General features: G+C 44.0%; 1 protein-coding gene across 1 annotated transcript; it reads right to left on the bottom strand.

Annotated features, from left to right (window-relative positions):
* Positions 1–15246: 15246 nt before the first annotated feature.
* LOC137248468 (putative gustatory receptor 39b) lies at positions 15247–16242 on the bottom strand. Its single transcript, XM_067779395.1, has 2 exons — positions 16185–16242; positions 15247–16073 (listed from the first exon to the last, which is right to left on the bottom strand). The coding sequence occupies exons 1-2, from the start codon at positions 16240–16242 to the stop codon at positions 15247–15249; spliced, it is 885 nt and encodes a 294-aa protein (XP_067635496.1).
* Positions 16243–19536: the final 3294 nt, after the last annotated feature.

The raw sequence follows: 19536 nt of genomic DNA on the forward strand, positions 1-19536 counted from the left end.
CACCAAGAGCTTAACCTTCTGCACTAACCTCATCCGAGTTCAGCTAGGGTAAGGTGGATTTCCATAAGAAGAGCAGGATCTATACATCTAAAGGTGGAGATTGGACTTTCAATACAGTGTTCACTAGCCAGTTGTTGACGTAGGAAATTACCGACTGTTTGTGAAAGCCATTGATAGCTTGCGTCAGCTGCAATGACTGTTTTGGTGTATTGCCGGATCTCGTTTTTCGCTCCTTGTTTTCGTTTTAAACAGTACCGCGCCAGGCAGTGGTGAGATTGAATCATTCATCCTCTAACATCCAACCAGGATGAGCTGTCAACGATTCTGGGAACATATGTCAGATATCGGACAAAAGATCGAAGCATGCGAACTCCTTTATCTGGCTAGGAAAAAATATCAGATACGCATAGAATTCTTTTGCAGTTTGCCTAAGCCGCCCAAATCTATCATTAACTAGAGTAGAACCTTGAAAATTTTAAAGGAAACAGAAAGTTTCGAAAGCTTTTGAGGTCAGGACGCTATATTCTGGCGAAAACACGTTTAGCTAAGATTGGCAAACTCAGCGGTGGATCGCTCAGGAAGGGAGTGGTATCATATGATAACGATATGTCGAAATCTGTGTCTATATTTCAAGCAAAATGCAACCAAAACGGCGGCGGGTTAACGACGATTGCGGTCTTAGTGTATTACAAATGAAAAGCTAGAGTCAAAGTCGGGGTTTTTTTGGGGTAGACAGAATTACACTTAACTGAATTTCGCACTCGATCCACTCATTACTTTCAGTAAATAAAAATATTAAAGAGGGTATACTTTTAGGCCTACCGTCATCAATAAACGCATCTCCAATACAAAGAAACGTTGTGTTGTCACTTCGATGCATTGTAGTTGTAGCTGGGTTGAGAAGCCATAGAGGACGAGGCAGTACGCAGCAAACGTATGCTCAGAGCTAATTATGCTTATTCTGCTTAGTAAATTTGCAACAGTATGACCCTAAAAATAGGCAATATTTTTATAAATTAGATATTTACAAAAATTCTCTCATAACTTACCAATTCCTTGCATTTGCTACATCTAATATAATATCTAATCTAATCTAATATATATTATAAATGGGAAAGTTTGGATGTTAAGATGTTTGGATGTTTGGATGTTTGGATGTTTAGATGTTTGGATGTTTGGATGTTTGGATGTTTGGATGTTTGGATGTTTGGATGTTTGGATGTTTGTCCAGACGTTTGTCTTTGTGACTCAATAACGCAAGAACGGCTGGACCGATTTGGATGAAATTTTGCACACATATAGCCAATAGTCTAGAAGGATCTACTAGCTATATATTTTTCAAAAGGGGCGTGGTCCCCGCCCCCTAGGAACAGTTATAATTTAATTATTATATATTTTCGTCTTTGCGACTGAATCACGCCAGAATGGCTACACGGATTTTGATGAAATTTGGGACACAGACAGTAGTCTACTAGCGAAATTTTTTTCGAACATGTAAAGAGGGGTGGGGGTCCCACGACCCTTCGAGAAATTATTTTTCATAATTTTTACACATTATAACTTTACGTATACTGGCCTTCACCAATATCACAGACTCAAGGGGTCAAATAAGTCGAGGGCTTACAAAGTAAGCAGTGACACCCTCCGCCCGCCCCCCTTTATCACCCCCTCTGGTGTAAAATCCATAAATTGTTATAACTCAATCTAAATTTTCTCCTAAATCAATAGTTTTTGGTATCTGGTACATACAGAACGAGATCTAGACAATTTTGGAGGAACGATCAGTGGTCCTCTCCTCTACTCCCGCCATCCGCCCTCCATCAATTGTTTTTATTAGCACGCTTTTATTAGCTTTACCTGTATGTTTCTATCTAACTTTTTATTCGCTCCAATGCGCCTGCTGCCTTATTAACATGGTTTTATAATTAGCTTCACCTTATTTGTAATCCCGTAAGGGTCATATCGAGACCCTTCCGGGATCATTTCTGGATGGTTTTCGGGATCGGTCCGGGATTACGCCGGGGTAATTTCGGGACTTTTTCGGGACTATTTCGGGATCATTTTGGGACCCTTCCGGGATCATTTCTGTATAGTTTAAGGGATCCGTCCGGGATCCCGTCGGGGTTATTTTGGAACATTTTCGGGACTATTCCGGAATCATTTCGGGACTATTTCGCGATCATTTGGGGACCCTTCCGGCATCATTTCTGGATGGTTTTTGGGATTCGTCCGGGATCCCGTCGGGGTCATTTCGGGACTTTTTCTCGACTAATACGGGATCATTTGCGGACCCTTTCGGCATAATTTCTGGATAGTTGTCGGGATCCGTTCGGGATCCCGTCACGGTCATTTCGGAACTATTAGGGGGTCATTTGAGTACCTTTCCGGCATCATTTCTGGATAGTTTTTGGAATCCTTTCGGGATCCCGTCAGGGTCATTTCGGGGCTTTTTCGGGATCATTTAAGGATGGCTTTCAGGATTCGTCCGGGAACCCGTCAGGGTAATTTCTGAACTTTTCCGAGACTATTTCGGGATCATTTTGGGACCCTCCCAAGATCATTTCTGGATGGATTTCGGGATCTGTCCGGGATGCCGTCAGGGTCATTTTGGGACTATTAGGTGAGCATTTGAGGACCGTTCCGGTATCACTTCTGGATGGTTTTCGGTATCCGTTCAGATTCCCGTCGGAATAATTGCGGGACTTTTTCGGGATCATTGGGGTCCCTTCCAAAATCATTTCTGGATGTTTTTGGGATTCGTCCGGCATCCCGTCGGGGTCATTTCGGGACTTTTTCTCGACTAATACGGGATCATTTGCGGGCCCTTTCAGTATCATTTCTGGATAATTGTCGGGATCCGTTCGGGATCCCGTCAGGGTCTTTTCGGAACTATTGGGAGATCATTTGAGGACCTTTCCGGCATCATTTCTGGTTAGATTTCGGGATCCTTTCCGGGTCCCTTCAGGGTCATTTCGGGACTTTTTCGGCATCATTTAAGATTGGTTTTCAGGATTCGTCCGGTATCCGTCAGGGTAATTTCTGGACTTTTCCCAGACTATTTCGGGATAATTTTGGGACCCTCCCAAGATCATTTCTGGATGGATTTCGGGATCTGTCCGGGATGCCGTCAGGGTCATTTTGGGACTATTCGGTGATCATTTGAGGACCTTTTCGGCATCACTTCTGGATGGTTTTCGGTATCCGCTCAGGATCCCGTCGGAATTATTGCGGGACTTTTTCGGGATCATTTGGTGTCCCTTCCGGCATCATTTCTGGCTGGTTTTTGGGATTCGTCCGGCATCCCGTCGGGTTCATTTCGGGACTTTTTCTCGACTAATACGGGATCATTTGCGGGCCCTTTCGGCATCATTTCTAGATAGTTTTCGGGATTCTTTCGGGGTCCAATCAGGGTCATTTCGGGACTTTTTCGGGATCATTTAGAGATGGCTTTCAGGATTCGTCCGGGAACCCGTCAGGGTAATTTCTGAACTTTTCCGAGACTATTTCGGGATAATTTTGGGACCTTCCCAAGATCATTTCTGGATGGATTTCGGGATCTGTCCGGGATCCCGTCAGGGTCATTTAGGGGTGCGTTCGAGATCCCGTCAGGGTCATTTCGGGACTTCTTCGGGAATATATCGGGATCATTTCTGGATGTTTTATGGGATCCGTCCATGACCCCTTAAGGGTCATTTCGGGACTATTAGGTGATCATTTGAGGACCTTTCCGGCGTCACTTCTGGATGATTTTCGGTATCCGTTCGGGATCCCGTCGGAATCAATGCGGGACTTTTACGGAATCATTTGGGATTCCTTCCGGCATCATTTCTGGATGGTTTTCGGGATTTGTCCGGGATCCCGTCGGGGTTATTTCGGGACCTTTTCGGGGCTAATACGGGATCATTTGGGGATCCTCTAGGGGTCGTTTCGTGACTTTTTCTGTATTATTTCGGGATCATTTTGGGACCCTTTCGGCATAATTTCTTGATGGTTTGCCGGATCCATCAGGGTCATTTCGGGACCATTTTGGGATCATTTGGGGACCCTTCCGAGATCATTTCTGGATCCGTCCCGGATGCCGTAGGAGCCATTTCGGGATTTTTTGTTACTTTTCCGGGATAGTTTTTGCACCCTTCCGGGATCATTTCTGGATCTGTGCGGGATCCCATCTGGGTCAATTCCGGACTATTTCGGGATCATTTTGGAATCCTTCCGGAATCATTTCTGTATGGTTTTCGCGATCCATCGTGGATCCCCTCGGAGCCATTTCGGAACTTTTTCTGGAGTATGTCGGGGTCATTTGGGGACTTTTTCGGGATCATTTGGGGCTCTTCCGGCATCATTTCTGGATGGTTTTCGGGATCCGTGCGGGATCTCGTCGGGGTCATTTGGGGACTTTTTCGGGATCATTTGGGGGCTCTTCCGGCATCATTTCTGGATGGTTTTCGGGATCCGTCCGGGATATCGTCGGGGTCATTAGGGGACTTTTTCAGGATCATTTGGGGGCTCTTCCGGCATCATTTCTGGGTAATTTCGGGACTATTAGGGGATCATTTGTGGACCTTTCCGGCATCATTTCTGGATAATTTTCGGTATCCGTTCGGGATGCCGACGAGGTCATTTCGGGATTATTTCGGGATCATTTGGGATACCTACCGGCATCATTTCTGGATGGTTTTTGGGATTCGTCCGGGATCCCGTCGGGGTCATTTCGGGACTTTTTCTCGACTAATACGGGATCATTTGCGGACCCTTTCGGCATAATTTCTGGATAGTTGTCGGGATCCCGTCACGGTCATTTCGGAACTATTAGGGGATCATTTGAGGACCTTTCCGGCATCATTTCTGGATAGTTTTTGGAATCCTTTCGGGATCCCGTAAGGGTCATTTCGGGGCTTTTTCGGGATCATTTAAGGATGGCTTTCAGGATTCGTCCGGGAACCCGTCAGGGTAATTTCTGGACTTTTCCGAGACTATTTCGGGATCATTTTGGGACCTTCCCAAGATCATTTCTGGATGGATTTCGGGATTTGTCCGGGATGCCCTCAGGGTCATTTTGGGATTATTAGGTGAGCATTTGAGGACCGTTCCGGCATCACTTCTGGATGGTTTTCGGTATCCGTTCAGATTCCCATCGGAATAATTGCGGGACTTTTTCGGGATCATTGGGGTCTCTTCCAAAATCATTTCTGGATGGTTTTTGGGATTCGTCCGGCATCCCGTCGGGGTCATTTCGGGACTTTTTCTCGACTAATACGGGATCATTTGCGGGCCCTTTCGGTATCATTTCTGGATAGTTGTCGGGATCCGTTCGGGATCCCGTCAGGGTCTTTTCGGAACTATTGGGAGATCATTTGAGGACCTTTCCGGCATCATTTCTGGTTAGTTTTCGGGATCCTTTCCGGGTCCCATCAGGGTCATTTCGGGACTTTTTCGGCATCATTTAAGATTGGTTTTCAGGATTCGTCCGGTATCCGTCAGGGTAATTTCTGGACTTTTCCCAGACTATTTCGGGATAATTTTGGGACCCTCCCAAGATCATTTCTGGATGGATTTCGGGATCTGTCCGGGATGCCGTCAGGGTCATTTTGGGACTATTAGGTGATCATTTGAGGACCTTTTCGGCATCACGACTTTTTCTCGACTAATACGGGATCATTTGCGGGCCCTTTCGGCATCATTTCTAGATAGTTGTCGGGATCCGTTCGGGATCCCGTCAGGGTCTTTTCGGAACGATTAGGTGATCATTTGAGGACATTTCCGGCATCATTTCTAGATAGTTTTCGGGATCCTTTCGGGGTCCAGTCAGGGTCATTTCGGGACTTTTTCGGGATCATTTAGAGATGGCTTTCAGGATCCGTCCGGGAAACCGTCAGGGTAATTTCTGAACTTTTCCCAGACTATTTCGGGATAATTTTGGGACCTTCCCAAGATCATTTCTGGATGGATTTTGGGATCAGTCCGGGATGCCGTCAGGGTCATTTTGGTATTAGGTGATCATTTGAGGACCTTTCCGGCATCACTTCTGGATGGTTATCGGTATCCGATCAGGATCCCCTCGGAATCATTGCCGGACTTTTTCGGGATCATTTGAGGTCCCTCCCAAGATCATTTCTGGATGGATTTCGGGATCTGTCCGGGATCCCGTCAGGGTCATTTAGGGGTGCGTTCGAGATCCCGTCAGGGTCATTTCGGGACTTCTTCGGGAATATATCGGGATCATTTCTGGATGGTTTATGGGATCCGTCCATGACCCATTAAGGGTAATTTCGGGACTATTAGGTGATCATTTGGGGACCTTTCCGGCGTCACTTCTGGATGATTTTCGGTATCCGTTCGGGATCCCGTCGGAATCAATGCGGGACTTTTACGGAATCATTTGGGATTCCTTCCGGCATCATTTCTGGATGGTTTTCGGGATTTGTCCGGGATCCCGTCGGGGTTATTTCGGGACCTTTTCGGGGCTAATACGGGATCATTTGGGGATCCTCTAGGGGTCGTTTCGTGACTTTTTCTGTATTATTTCGGGATCATTTTGGGACCCTTTCGGCATAATTTCTGGATGGTTTGCCGGATCCATCAGGGTCATTTCGGAACCATTTTGGGATCATTTGGGGACCCTTCCGAGATCATTTCTGGATCCGTCCGGGATGCCGTAGTAGCCATTTCGGGATTTTTTGTTACTTTTCCGGGATAGTTTTTGCACCCTTCCGGGATCATTTCTGGATCTGTGCGGGATCCCATCTGGGTCAATTCCGGACTATTTCGGGATCATTTTGGAATCCTTCCGGAATCATTTCTGTATGGTTTTCGCGATCCATCGTGGATCCCCTCGGAGCCATTTCGGAACTTTTTCTGGAGTTAGTCGGGATAATTTAGGGACCCTTCCTGGATATTTTCTGGATGGTTTCTGAGATCCGTCCGGGAGCCCGTCAGGGTAATTTCGGAACTTTTTCGGGACTATTTCGGGATCAATTTGGTACCCTTCAGGCATCATTTCTGTGTGGTTATCTGGATAAGTCTAGAATCGTGTCGTTGTCATTTCGGGTTTTTTTTGGGACTACTTCGGGAACTTTTGGAAACACTTCCGGGGCGTTTCTGGATGGTTTTCGGGATCCGTCCGCGACAGCGTCGGGGTCATTTCGTGGCTTTTTCTGGATAATTTCGTTATCATTTTGGGATCCTATCAGGTTATCAGCTCATAAAGTTATTTTTTTTACTCAATTACAAAAATAAAATGCATTAGACAGAAAAAAAATTTTAAACAGATAACTTTATAAGCAGGCTAACGTGAATAGCCCACATATTTCATTTTCTCCTTGCGGACGGGGCCGCGGGTAAAGGCTAGTATATATTATAAATGGGAAAGTTTGGATGTTAAGATGTTTGGATGTTTGGATGTTTGGATGTTTGTCCAGACGTTTGTCTTTGTGACTCAATAACGCAAGAACGGCTGGACCGATTTGGATGAAATTTTGCACACATATAGCCAATAGTCTAGAAGGATCTACTAGCTATATATTTTTCAAAAGGGGCGTGGTCCCCGCCCCCTAGGAACAGTTATAATTTAATTATTATATTTTTTCGTCTTTGCGACTGAATTACGCCAGAATGGCTACACGGATTTTGATGAAATTTGTCTACTAGCGAAATTTTTTTCGAACATGGAAAGAGGGGTGGGGGTCCCACGACCCTTCGAGAAATTATTTTTCATAATTTTTACACATTATAACTTTACGTATACTGGCCTTCACCAATATCACAGACTCAAGGGGTCAAATAAGTCGAGGGCTTACAAAGTAAGCAGTGACACCCACCGCCCGCCCCCTTTTATCTCCCAATCTGGTGTAAAATCCATAAATTGTTATAACTCAATCTAAATTTTCTCCTAAATCAATAGTTTTTGGTATCTGGTAAATACAGAACGAGATCTAGACAATTTTGGAGGAACGATCAGTGGTCCTCTCCTCTACTCCCGCCATCCGCCCTCCATCAATTGTTTTTATTAGCACGCTTTTATTAGCTTTACCTGTATGTTTCTAACTTTTTATTCGCTCCAATGCGCCTGCTGCCTTATTAACATGGTTTTATAATTAGCTTCACCTTATTTGTAATCCCGTAAGGGTCATATCGAGACCCTTCCGGGATCATTTCTGGATGGTTTTCGGGATCGGTCCGGGATTACGCCGGGGTAATTTCGGGACTTTTTCGGGACTATTTCGGGATCATTTTGGGACCCTTCCGGGATCATTTCTGTATAGTTTACGGGATCCGTCCGGGATCCCGTCGGGGTTATTTTGGAACATTTTCGGGACTATTCCGGAATCATTTCGGGACTATTTAGCGATCATTTGGGGACCCTTCCGGCATCATTTCTGGATGGTTTTCGGGATCCGTGCGGGATCTCGTCGGGGTCATATGGGGACTTTTTCGGGATCATTTGTGGGCTCTTCCGGCATCATTTCTGGATAATTTTCGGGATCCGTCCGGGATGCCGACGAGGTCATTTCGGGAATATTTCGGGATCATTTGGGATACCTACCGGCATCATTTCTGGATGGTTTTTGGGATTCGTACGGGATCCCTTCGGGGTCATTTCGGGACTTTTTCTCGACTAATACGGGATCATTTGCGGACCCTTTCGGCATAATTTCTGGATAGTTGTTGGGATCCGTTCGGGATCCCGTCACGGTCATTTCGGAACTATTAGGGGATCATTTGAGGACCTTTCCGGCATCATTTCTGGATAGTTTTTGGAATCCTTTCGGGATCCCGTCAGGGTCATTTCGGGGCTTTTTCGGGATCATTTAAGGATGGCTTTCAGGATTCGTCCGGGAACCCGTCAGGGTAATTTCTGGACTTTTCCGAGACTATTTCGGGATCATTTTGGGACCTTCCCAAGATCATTTCTGGATGGATTTCGGGATTTGTCCGGGATGCCCTCAGGGTCATTTTGGGACTATTAGGTGAGCATTTGAGGACCGTTCCGGCATCACTTCTGGATGGTTTTCGGTATCCGTTCAGATTCCCGTCGGAATAATTGCGGGACTTTTTCGGGATCATTGGGGTCCCTTCCAAAATCATTTCTGGATGGTTTTTGGGATTCGTCCGGCATCCCGTCGGGGTCATTTCGGGAATTTTCTCGACTAATACGGGATCATTTGCGGGCCCTTTCGGTATCATTTCTGGATAGTTGTCGGGATCCGTTCGGGATCCGCTCAGGATCCCGTCGGAATTATTGCGGGACTTTTTCGGGATCATTTGGTGTCCCTTCCGGCATCATTTCTGGCTGGTTTTTGGGATTCGTCCGGGATCCCTTCGGGGTCATTTCGGGACTTTTTCTCGACTAATACGGGATCATTTGCGGACCCTTTCGGCATAATTTCTGGATAGTTGTTGGGATCCGTTCGGGATCCCGTCACGGTCATTTCGGAACTATTAGGGGATCATTTGAGGACCTTTCCGGCATCATTTCTGGATAGTTTTTGGAATCCTTTCGGGATCCCGTCAGGGTCATTTCGGGGCTTTTTCGGGATCATTTAAGGATGGCTTTCGGGATTCGTCCGGGAACCCGTCAGGGTAATTTCTGGACTTTTCCGAGACTATTTCGGGATCATTTTGGGACCTTCCCAAGATCATTTCTGGATGGATTTCGGGATTTGTCCGGGATGCCCTCAGGGTCATTTTGGGACTATTAGGTGAGCATTTGAGGACCGTTCCGGCATCACTTCTGGATGGTTTTCGGTATCCGTTCAGATTCCCGTCGGAATAATTGCGGGACTTTTTCGGGATCATTGGGGTCCCTTCCAAAATCATTTCTGGATGGTTTTTGGGATTCGTCCGGCATCCCGTCGGGGTCATTTCGGGAATTTTCTCGACTAATACGGGATCATTTGCGGGCCCTTTCGGTATCATTTCTGGATAGTTGTCGGGATCCGTTCGGGATCCCGTCAGGGTCTTTTCGGAACTATTGGGAGATCATTTGAGGACCTTTCCGGCATCATTTCTGGTTAGTTTTCGGGATCCTTTCCGGGTCCCATCAGGGTCATTTCGGGACTTTTTCGGCATCATTTAAGATTGGTTTTCAGGATTCGTCCGGTATCCGTCAGGGTAATTTCTGGACTTTTCCCAGGCTATTTCGGTATAATTTTGGGACCCTCCCAAGATCATTTCTGGATGGATTTCGGGATCTGTCCGGGATGCCGTCAGGGTAATTTTGGGACTATTACGTGATCATTTGAGGACCTTTTCGGCATCACTTCTGGATGGCTTTCGGTATCCGCTCAGGATCCCGTCGGAATTATTGCGGGACTTTTTCGGGATCATTTGGTGTCCCTTCCGGCATCATTTCTGGCTGGTTTTTGGGATTCGTCCGGCATCCCGTCGGGATCATTTGGGGACTTTTTCTCGACTAATACGGGATCATTTGCGGGCCCTTTCGGCATCATTTCTAGATAGTTGTCGGGATCCGTTCGGGATCCCGTCGGGGTCTTTTCGGAACTATTAGGTGATCATTTGAGGACATTTCCGGCATCATTTCTGGATAGTTTTCGGGATCCTTTCGGGGTCCAGTCAGGGTCATTTCCGGACTATTTCGGGATCATTTTGGAATCCTTCCGGAATCATTTCTGTATGGTTTTCGCGATCCATCGTGGATCCCCTCGGAGCCATTTCGGAACTTTTTCTGGAGTTAGTCGGGATAATTTAGGGACCCTTCCTGGATATTTTCTGGATGGTTTCTGAGATCCGTCCGGGAGCCCGACAGGGTGATTTCGGAACTTTTTCGGGACTATTTCGGGATCAATTTGGTACCCTTCAGGCATCATTTCTGTGTGGTTATCTGGATAGGTCTAGAATCGTGTCGTTGTCATTTCGGGTTTTTTTGGGACTACTTCGGGAACTTTTGGAAACACTTCCGGGGCGTTTCTGGATGGTTTTCGGGATCCGTCCGCGATAGCGTCGGGGTCATTTCGTGGCTTTTTCTGGATAATTTCGTTATCATTTTGGGATCCTATCAGGTTATCAGCTCATAAAGTTCTTTTTTTTACTCAATTACAAAAATAAAATGCATTAGACAGAAAAAAAATTTTAAACAGATAACTTTATAAGCAGGCTAACGTGAATAGCCCACATATTTCATTTTCTCCTTGCGGACGGGGCCGCGGGTAAAGGCTAGTATATTATAAATGGCAAAGTTTGGATGTTTGGATGTTTGTATGTTTGTATGTTTGTCCAGACGTTTGGCTTTGTGACTCAATCACGCAAGAATGGCTGGACGGATTTGGATGAAATTTGGCACACATATAGCCAATAGTCTAGAAGGATATACTAGCTATATTTTTTTGAAAAGGGGGAGGTCCCCGCCCCCAAGGAACAGTTATAATTTAATTATTGTATTTTTTCGTATATGTGACTGAATCACGCCAGAACGGCTTCACCGATTTTGATGAAATTTGGACACAGACAATACTCTACTGGCGAAATTTTTTTCGAACATGGAAAGGGGGAGGAGGTCCCACGACCCCTTCGAATAATTACTTTTTAATAATTTTTACACAGTATAACTTAACGTATACTGACCTTCACCAATATTACAAACTCAATGGGTCAAATAAGTCGAGGGCTTACAAAATGAGCAGTGAAACCACCCTTACCCTGGTTTTCGGGATCCCGTCGAAGTTATTCCGGGATCATTTGGGATCCTTTCAGCATCATTTCTCGATGGTTTTCGGGATCCGTCCGGAATCCCGTCGGGGTCATTTCGGGACTTTTACTCGATTAATACGGCATCATTTGCGAACCTTTTGCCATCATTTCTAGATATTTATCGTGATCCGCCCGGGATCCCGTGGGGGTCATTTCGGGAATTTTTTGCGATCACATGGGGTCCCTTCCGGCATCATTTCTGGATGGTTTTCCGGGATAACTTGGGGTCCCTTCCGGATCATTTCTGGATGGTTCTCGGGATTCGTCCGGGATCCCGTCGGGGTAATTTCAGGACTCTTTCGGGATCACTTGGGGTCCCTTCCGGATCATTTCTGGATGGTTTTCGGGATTCGTCCGGGATCCCGTCGGGTCATTTCGGGACTTTTTCGGGAACATTTGGGGTATTTTTTGCCATCATTTCTAGATGGTTTTCGGGATGCGTCCGGGATCCCTTCGGGGTCATTTCGAGACTTTTTCGGTACTAATTCGGGATAATTTGGAGACCCTTTCGGCATCATTTCTGGATGGTTTTCGGGATCCTTTTGGGATCCCAGCAGGGCAATTTCGGGACTATTAGGGGATCATTTGGGGACCTTTCCGGCATCTTTTCTGGATAGTTTTCGGTATCCGTTCGGGAACCCGTCGGTGTAATTTCGGGATCATTTGGGGTACCCTCCGGCATCATTTCTAGATAGTTTTCGGGATACCATCGGGGTCACTTTGGGACTTTTTCTCTACTGATACGGGCTCATTTGAGGACCCTTTCGGCATCATTTCTGGATAGTTTTCGGGATCCGTCCGGGTTCCCGTCAAGGTCATTTCGGAACTATTAGGGGATCATTTAAGGACCTTTCCGGCATCATTTCTGATGGTTTTCCGGATCCGTCAGGAATCCCGTCGGGGCCATTCCTGGACTTTTTCGGGACTAATACGGGATCATTTGGGGAGCCTTTCGGTATCACTTCTGGATGGTTTTCGGGATCCGTTTGGGAACCCGTCGTGGCATTTCGGTACTTTTTCGGGACTAATACGGGATCGTTTAGCGACCCTTCCGGCATCATTTCTGGATGGATTTCGGGATCTGTATGGGAACCCATTAGGGTAATTTAGTGACTTTTTCGGGACTATTTCGGGATCATTTGGGGACCCTTTAGGGGTCATTTCGTTACTTTGTTTTATTATTACGGGATCATATGGGGACCCTCTCGACATCATTTCTGGATGGGTTTCAGGATCCGTCTGGGATCCCATCAGGGTTATTTCGCGACTTTTCGGGAATATTTCGGGATCATTTTGGGACCATTTCGGGATAATTTCTGGATGGGTTTCGGGATCCGTCCGGGATCCCGTCGGATATTTTTCGGGATTTTTTCTGGACTATTTTGGGATAATTTGCGGCCCCTTTAGAGATCAATTCTGGATGGCTTTCGGGATGCGTCCGGGATCCCGTCAGTGTCATTTCGGGACTTTTTCGGGACTATTTCGGAATCATTTTGGGACCCCTCCTTGATAATTTCTGCATGATTTTCGGTATCTGTTCGGGATCCCGTCGGAGTTATTTCGGGATAATTTGGGGACCCTGTAGGGGTCATTTCGTGACTTTTTCTGTATTATTTCGGGATAAATTGGGGACCCTCTCGGCATCGTTTCTGGATGGGTTTCGGAATCCGTCCGGGATCACGTCAGGGTAATTTCGGGACTTTTTCGGGACTATTTCGGAATCATTTTCCGACCCTTCAGAGATGGATTCTGGATGGTTTTCGGGATCCTTCCGGGATCCCGTCAGTGTCATTTCGGGAATTTTTCGGGACTATTTCGGAATCATTTTGGGACCCCTCCTTGATAATTTCTGCATGATTTTCGGGATCTGTCCGGGATCCCGTCGGAGTTATTTCGGGACTTTTTTGGGACTATTTTGGGACCATTTCGGGATAATTTCTGAATGATTTTCGGGATTCGTCCGGGATACCGTCGAAATTATTTCTGGACTTTTCCGGGATCATTTGGGTATCCCTCCAGATTCATGGATGGTTTTCGTGATCCCGTCAGGGTCAAATGGGGACTTTTCGGGACTATTTCGAGATCATTTGGAGATTCTTCCGGCATTATTTCGGGATGTTTTTCGGCATCCATAGGGAATCCCGTCAGCGTACTTTCGGAACTTTTTCAGGGCTATATCGGGTTCCGTCAAAAACATTTGGGGACTTTTTTGGGAGTATTTCGGGATCATTTCAGGATAGATACTTCAGGGATAATTTCTGGATGATTTTCGGAATCCCTGCAGGATCCCGTCAGGATCATTTTGGGACCCCTCCGGAATAATTTCTGGGTCATTTTCGGGATCTGGCCGGGATCCCGTCGGAGTTATTTCGGGACTTTTTCGGGAGTTTTTTCTGGATTATTCCGGGATCATTTTGGGACGCTTTCGGGATAATTTCTGTATGATTTTCGTGATCTGTCCGGGATTCCGTCGGAGTTTTTTCGGGACTTTTTCCGGACTATTTCGGAATCATTTGCGGACCCTTCAGAGATCAATTCTGGTCTTAGGGACTATTTCAGGATCATTTATGGATGGTTTTCGGGATCCCGTCGGGGTCATTTCGGGAGTTTTTCGGAGCTAATACGGGATCATTTGGGGACCCTTCCCGTATCACTTCTGGATGGATTTCGGGATCTACACGGGAACCCATCAGGGTAGTTTCGAGACTTTCGGGACTAATTCGGGATCATTTGGGGACCCTTTAGGGGTCATTCCATGAAATTTTCTGTATTATTTCGGTATCGTTTGGGGACCCTTCCGGCATCAATTCTTGATCGTTTGCCGGATCCATCAGGGTCATTTCGGGACCATGTTGGGATCATTTGGGGACCCTCCCGAGGTCATTTCTGGATCGGTCCAAGATGCCGTAGGAGTCATTTTGAGATTTTTTTGTTACTTTTACGGTATAGTTTTGGAACCCTTCAGGGATTACATCTGGATCCGTGCGGTATCCCTTCGGGGTCATTTTCGGACTATTTCGGGATCATTTTGGGATCCTTCCGGAATCATTTCCTTGTGGTTTTCGCGATCCGTCGTGGATCCCTCGGGATCATTTCGGATCGTTTTCCGAGCTTTTTCTGGTCGGGATAATTTAGGAATCCTTCCTGGATGGTTTTTGAGATCCGTCCGGGAGCCCGTCAGGGTAATTTCGGAACTTTTTCGGGATTATTTCGGGATCCCTTCAGGGATCATTTCTGTGTTGTTCTCTGGATAAGTCTATAATCGTGTCGTTGTTATTTCGGGTTTTATTAGGACTATTTCGGGAACTTTTGGAGACCCTTCCGCGGCGTTTCTGGATGCTTTTCGGGATCCGTCCGCGATAGCGTCGAGGTAATTTCGTGGCTTTTCTGGATAATTTCGGGATCATTTGGGGATCCTATCAGGTTATCAGCTCATTTAGTTCTTTTTTTACTCAATTACAAAAATAAAATGCATTAGACAGAAACAAATTTTTAAGCAGATAACTTGATAAGCAGGCTAACGTGAATAGCCCATATATTTCATTTTCTCTTTGCGGACGGGCCGCGGGTAAAAGCTAGTAAATAACATAAATGTAAAATTATAATGATGAGTGGTGCTATCACAGCTACTCCTGCAATATTATAATAACGTCGTCTCACATAACCATCGAACGACAAGAGAGTGCAATATAAATTTGCGCTCGTATCAAATAAGTAAGAAGTAACTGTGCAAAATAGCGACCAACCAGCAAAGCTATTCAATAAAACGAAAGCACGATGTAGCAGCGCATAAATCTCTTTCACAGCAAACAAACATTCGAGAGAATCCAACCTTTCATAGTTCACATCCAACATACGCTGTTGCGGCGCCCTACGATATACTTCAATTTGACGCATTTTCACGCATAAACACTCGAGATAGTGACGCAAAATACGTACATAAATAAGCACTTGAACGATGCGTATACGCAGAGTAAGAATAGACCAAAGCCCATGCCAAAAATAGCCTGTATAATTCAACCATACTGAGGTGATTACATAGAGTAAGTGCGGTATAATTGCAATGACAATGTGAGAAATTATATGAAAACGAAAACACTTTAACAGCGTCATCTGTTGTACGTTCAAATTTAAACGCAACTTCAAAGACACTTCAATTTCGTCGAGTAACGTTAGAAAGTTTTCATGTTCCGTTTGTTTGTGCATAGCTTCGTATATAATAATAAAATTCGTGCCAACTTGACATGTAAATATGATAGTGGATGCTATCCACGTAAGCATGAGTCCTGGTATAAGATTACGCCAGTGAAGTCCATGAATATAGATGGCGCAGAGAACGCAGATCAAAAGGTAGATATGAATTTTTGCTTGAAGAACTTAAAGATACAATTATCTGTGCTTCTAAACCAAGCATTGCCGTTTTGGTGCATTCGGAACTGGTCGCTACTGCCTGAGAAAGGTCTTAGTTGGTTTTTTACTTTTTTGTTTGTGTCTACGTAAACTCCAAAAAATATGCAATACTGTAACCCTATCCATCGTGTCGTTGATAAATGAAACTAATGGACTTATCACACTTTTCCTCGAGTTTTCATTGGAAAATGAAAATAATTTTTAAATTGGAAAATAAAATTTCTTGACAGACATATTGATGATTTGATGTTATCTTTAATGTGCGCGTTCTTCAGAGAGTGGGTGAGTTGGCTGCTGAGATCTCGAATTTAAAGAGCAGCTTCAGCAGTTTGCAGTCTAGAGTACAGGCAGCGGAAAGTGAATGCAGTCAGCTTCGATCTGATGTCAACTCATTAAAGGCTCAGTTGAATGAATGCCAAAACAATGCCGTGCTATCTGATGTGCTGGTAAGTGGAGTCCCCCAAGCACCAAACGAAGATATAGGCGAAGTCTTCACAAAAATATGTAACTCGGTTCAGTTGACCGCGCCTTCAATACGCTCTGCATTTCGCATTCAAAAGAGCAAGAACAAAAACGGTAGCTCTCCCATCATAATAAAACTGAATTCACCCACTGACCGCTCCTTGCTTTTAAGAGCAATTTCAAATTTTTGAAAATTAAATAAAAGATCTATGACTCTCAGTGATATTGGGCGCAACGAAAATGGAAAGATCTTTGTGCATGAGTGCCTAACTAAGAACAATCGCGAAACACTGCAGCATGGACTGCAACTAAAAAAACAGATAAAACTTACTTCTGTTTTCTCTATACATGGAGATGTATATGTGCGTACACGTCAACAAGGTGAAGCAGAGAAAATCAGTGACAAAGAGAGCGCTGATCGAATTGCTGTAAGCGAGCAATGAAAACAACAATGCATACTTATATTTGCAATGCAATGCTTTATGTGTTATTAATTTTTAGTTTATTTCCATTCTATATTGTTCTTGTCTTTTTTCTACTTTCCCCCTCTTACTGCTTTGTTGATCTCCTTTTGCTTCGTTGCTATGAGTTTGGTTAACTTGACCAATAATTGCACTGACAGTGGACATGTGCGATGCATTTTGAGTCAAATTTGTAAAATTCATAACAGATTAAATAAGTGTCACTTAAATGTGCGGAGTCTTACGACTCAGAAACTTGATTACCTTTCGTATTTATTTGCCGATCAAAATATATTGATTTAATTGGCCTTACGGAAAGCTGGTTCAGATCCAACGTTAATGATGATTCTTATTCTATAAATAAATATGTACTGCTGAGGAATGACAGAAAAGATAACATTCGTGGTGGTGGTGTTGCAATTTACTGCAAAGATGTTTTAAATCCAAAAGTGGTTTATCATTCACAGCATGCAAACGAGGTTGAATGTATTTTTGTTGAAATAGGCGATGCCAGTACAAATTGTTTTGTGGCATGTGTTTATAACCCAAAAGGTCTAACGATTTAACACGCCTTTTTCACAAAATAACAGAGTTTTCTTTAAATTATGACCACGTCATTATTTGTGGAGATTTTAACGTAGATCTGCTTAACTGTGATTCCCGTAGTAAAAGTATTATTAATAATTTTCAGGCGTGTGACTTAAAAATTATAAATAAATTTGCAACCCGTTTTGCTCCTAATAGTAAGCCTAGTTTGCTAGATTTAATGTGTGTTAACAATATAAATTATATCAATCATACTGACCAGCTTCCGATGGATGGTATCTCTGACCATGGAATGCTCTTCTTGTGCTATGATTTGAAATTTAATACAGCAGATCCCGAATCTGTTAACCTACAGAAATTTCAAAGGTGTTAATATGGAGCTTCTTAATAAAGAAGCCTCTTGTCTTGATTGGAGTGGTTGCTTGTCCATTTCAAATTTGGACGAGAAGGTAAAATATTTTAATAACCTGGTTTGGTACCTTTTTGATAGATTTGTTCCGCTAAAATCTTTTAAAATCCAGGGCCATAAAAAGCCCTGGTTCACACCGGAGGTTTTAAAACACATAAAAAAACGTGAGAGGGCTTACAGGGAATGGAAGGGATATCGCGATGATAAGCACTGGGAAGATTACCGCCTTCTGAGAAATCAAGTTACCCTTTTCATTCGGAATGCTAAAGTAGCATTCCTGAATATTAAATTTGATACAAATTTGCCAACGAGAATGCTCTGGAAAAATTTTCGATCTTTTGGAGTCTGTAAAAAGCATAACATTGAGTGCAGCCACGACCCAAATGTTATGAACTCGTATTTCTTGTGTGGTAATACAAACAGTATTGAAAAAAATAATGATGTGAATAAGAATGATATCGATGACAGAATCGCTGTAACCTGTGTAGACAGAAGACTGGATATAAGTGCCTTTGATTTTTCAGTGGTCACCGAAAGCGATGTGCTGGATGCTATTTTTGCTATAAAGTCTAATGCCGCGGGAATTTGACGGTATTAGCATACGATTAATAAAACTTATTCTACCTTACGCCACCGCTTCGCTAACACATATCTTTAATTTTTCAATTATGTCCAGTAGGTTTCCTAGTCAATGGAAAATTGCAAATATTATTCCGGTTCCTAAAACGAGGTCTCCGTGTTCTTACAAAGAATTTAGACCAATAAGTATGTTACCTGCCTTATCTATAGTGTTTGAGAAACTATTAGCATGCAAATAACTCACCATATATATAATAATAATTTGCTATCCGAAGTCCAGTCGGGATTTAGAAGGGGGCATATTAGTGCAACATCTATGCTTAAGATTCTTGAAGATATACGTCCGGCCTTTGACAATAATGAAATTACCGTGCTCGTGCTTTGGGATTTCTCAAGAGCTTTTGACATGGCTGATTTTGAAGTACTACTTCACAAACTTGAAACTAGTTTTAACTTCAGCCCATATGCCATAAAGTTAATGCAAAGCTACCTCTGTAACCGGTTTCAACAAGTAAAATGTGCTGGTAAAGTCTCAAATTTAAATTCCATAAAATCTGGTGTTCCGCAAGGATCTATGCTAGGTCCAATACTCTTTACGCTTTTTATTAATGACATAGTCGCCTGTTGTCGCAATGCCTCCATTCATCTTTATGCCGATGATACTCAAATATACATGTCTCGTCCAATTGGTCTTTCCGAAGACCTATTTTTCAGGCTGAATGAAGAATCAACACGCATAACTACTATCTCTTACAAACTATCTCCTAATGCAACTAAATCAAAGGCAATAGCAATATCGATCGCATGCGCCTAAACTTATGCGAAAATTTATTAAAAAAAATGTGTAAACAATATTTTGCAAAACTTGTAATTTTTACCATTTTCTTGAACTTATCGCACAAATAACATAAATAACACATAAAAACATAACAAAACATAACATAAATTACAACGCCAATTGGT

The sequence above is a fragment of the Eurosta solidaginis genome, chromosome 4 (assembly GCF_040869045.1).
Source record: "Eurosta solidaginis isolate ZX-2024a chromosome 4, ASM4086904v1, whole genome shotgun sequence".
NCBI lineage: Eukaryota > Metazoa > Arthropoda > Insecta > Diptera > Tephritidae > Eurosta > Eurosta solidaginis.

Coding starts and splice junctions, on each gene's coding strand:
- LOC137248468 (XM_067779395.1), bottom strand. CDS start 16,242: ATGGATAGGGTTACAGTATTGCATATTTTTTGGAGTTTACGTAGACAC. Junction 16,074..16,184: donor ACGTAGACACAAACAAAAAA/GTAAAAAACCAA, acceptor AAGTTCTTCAAG/CAAAAATTCATATCTACCTT.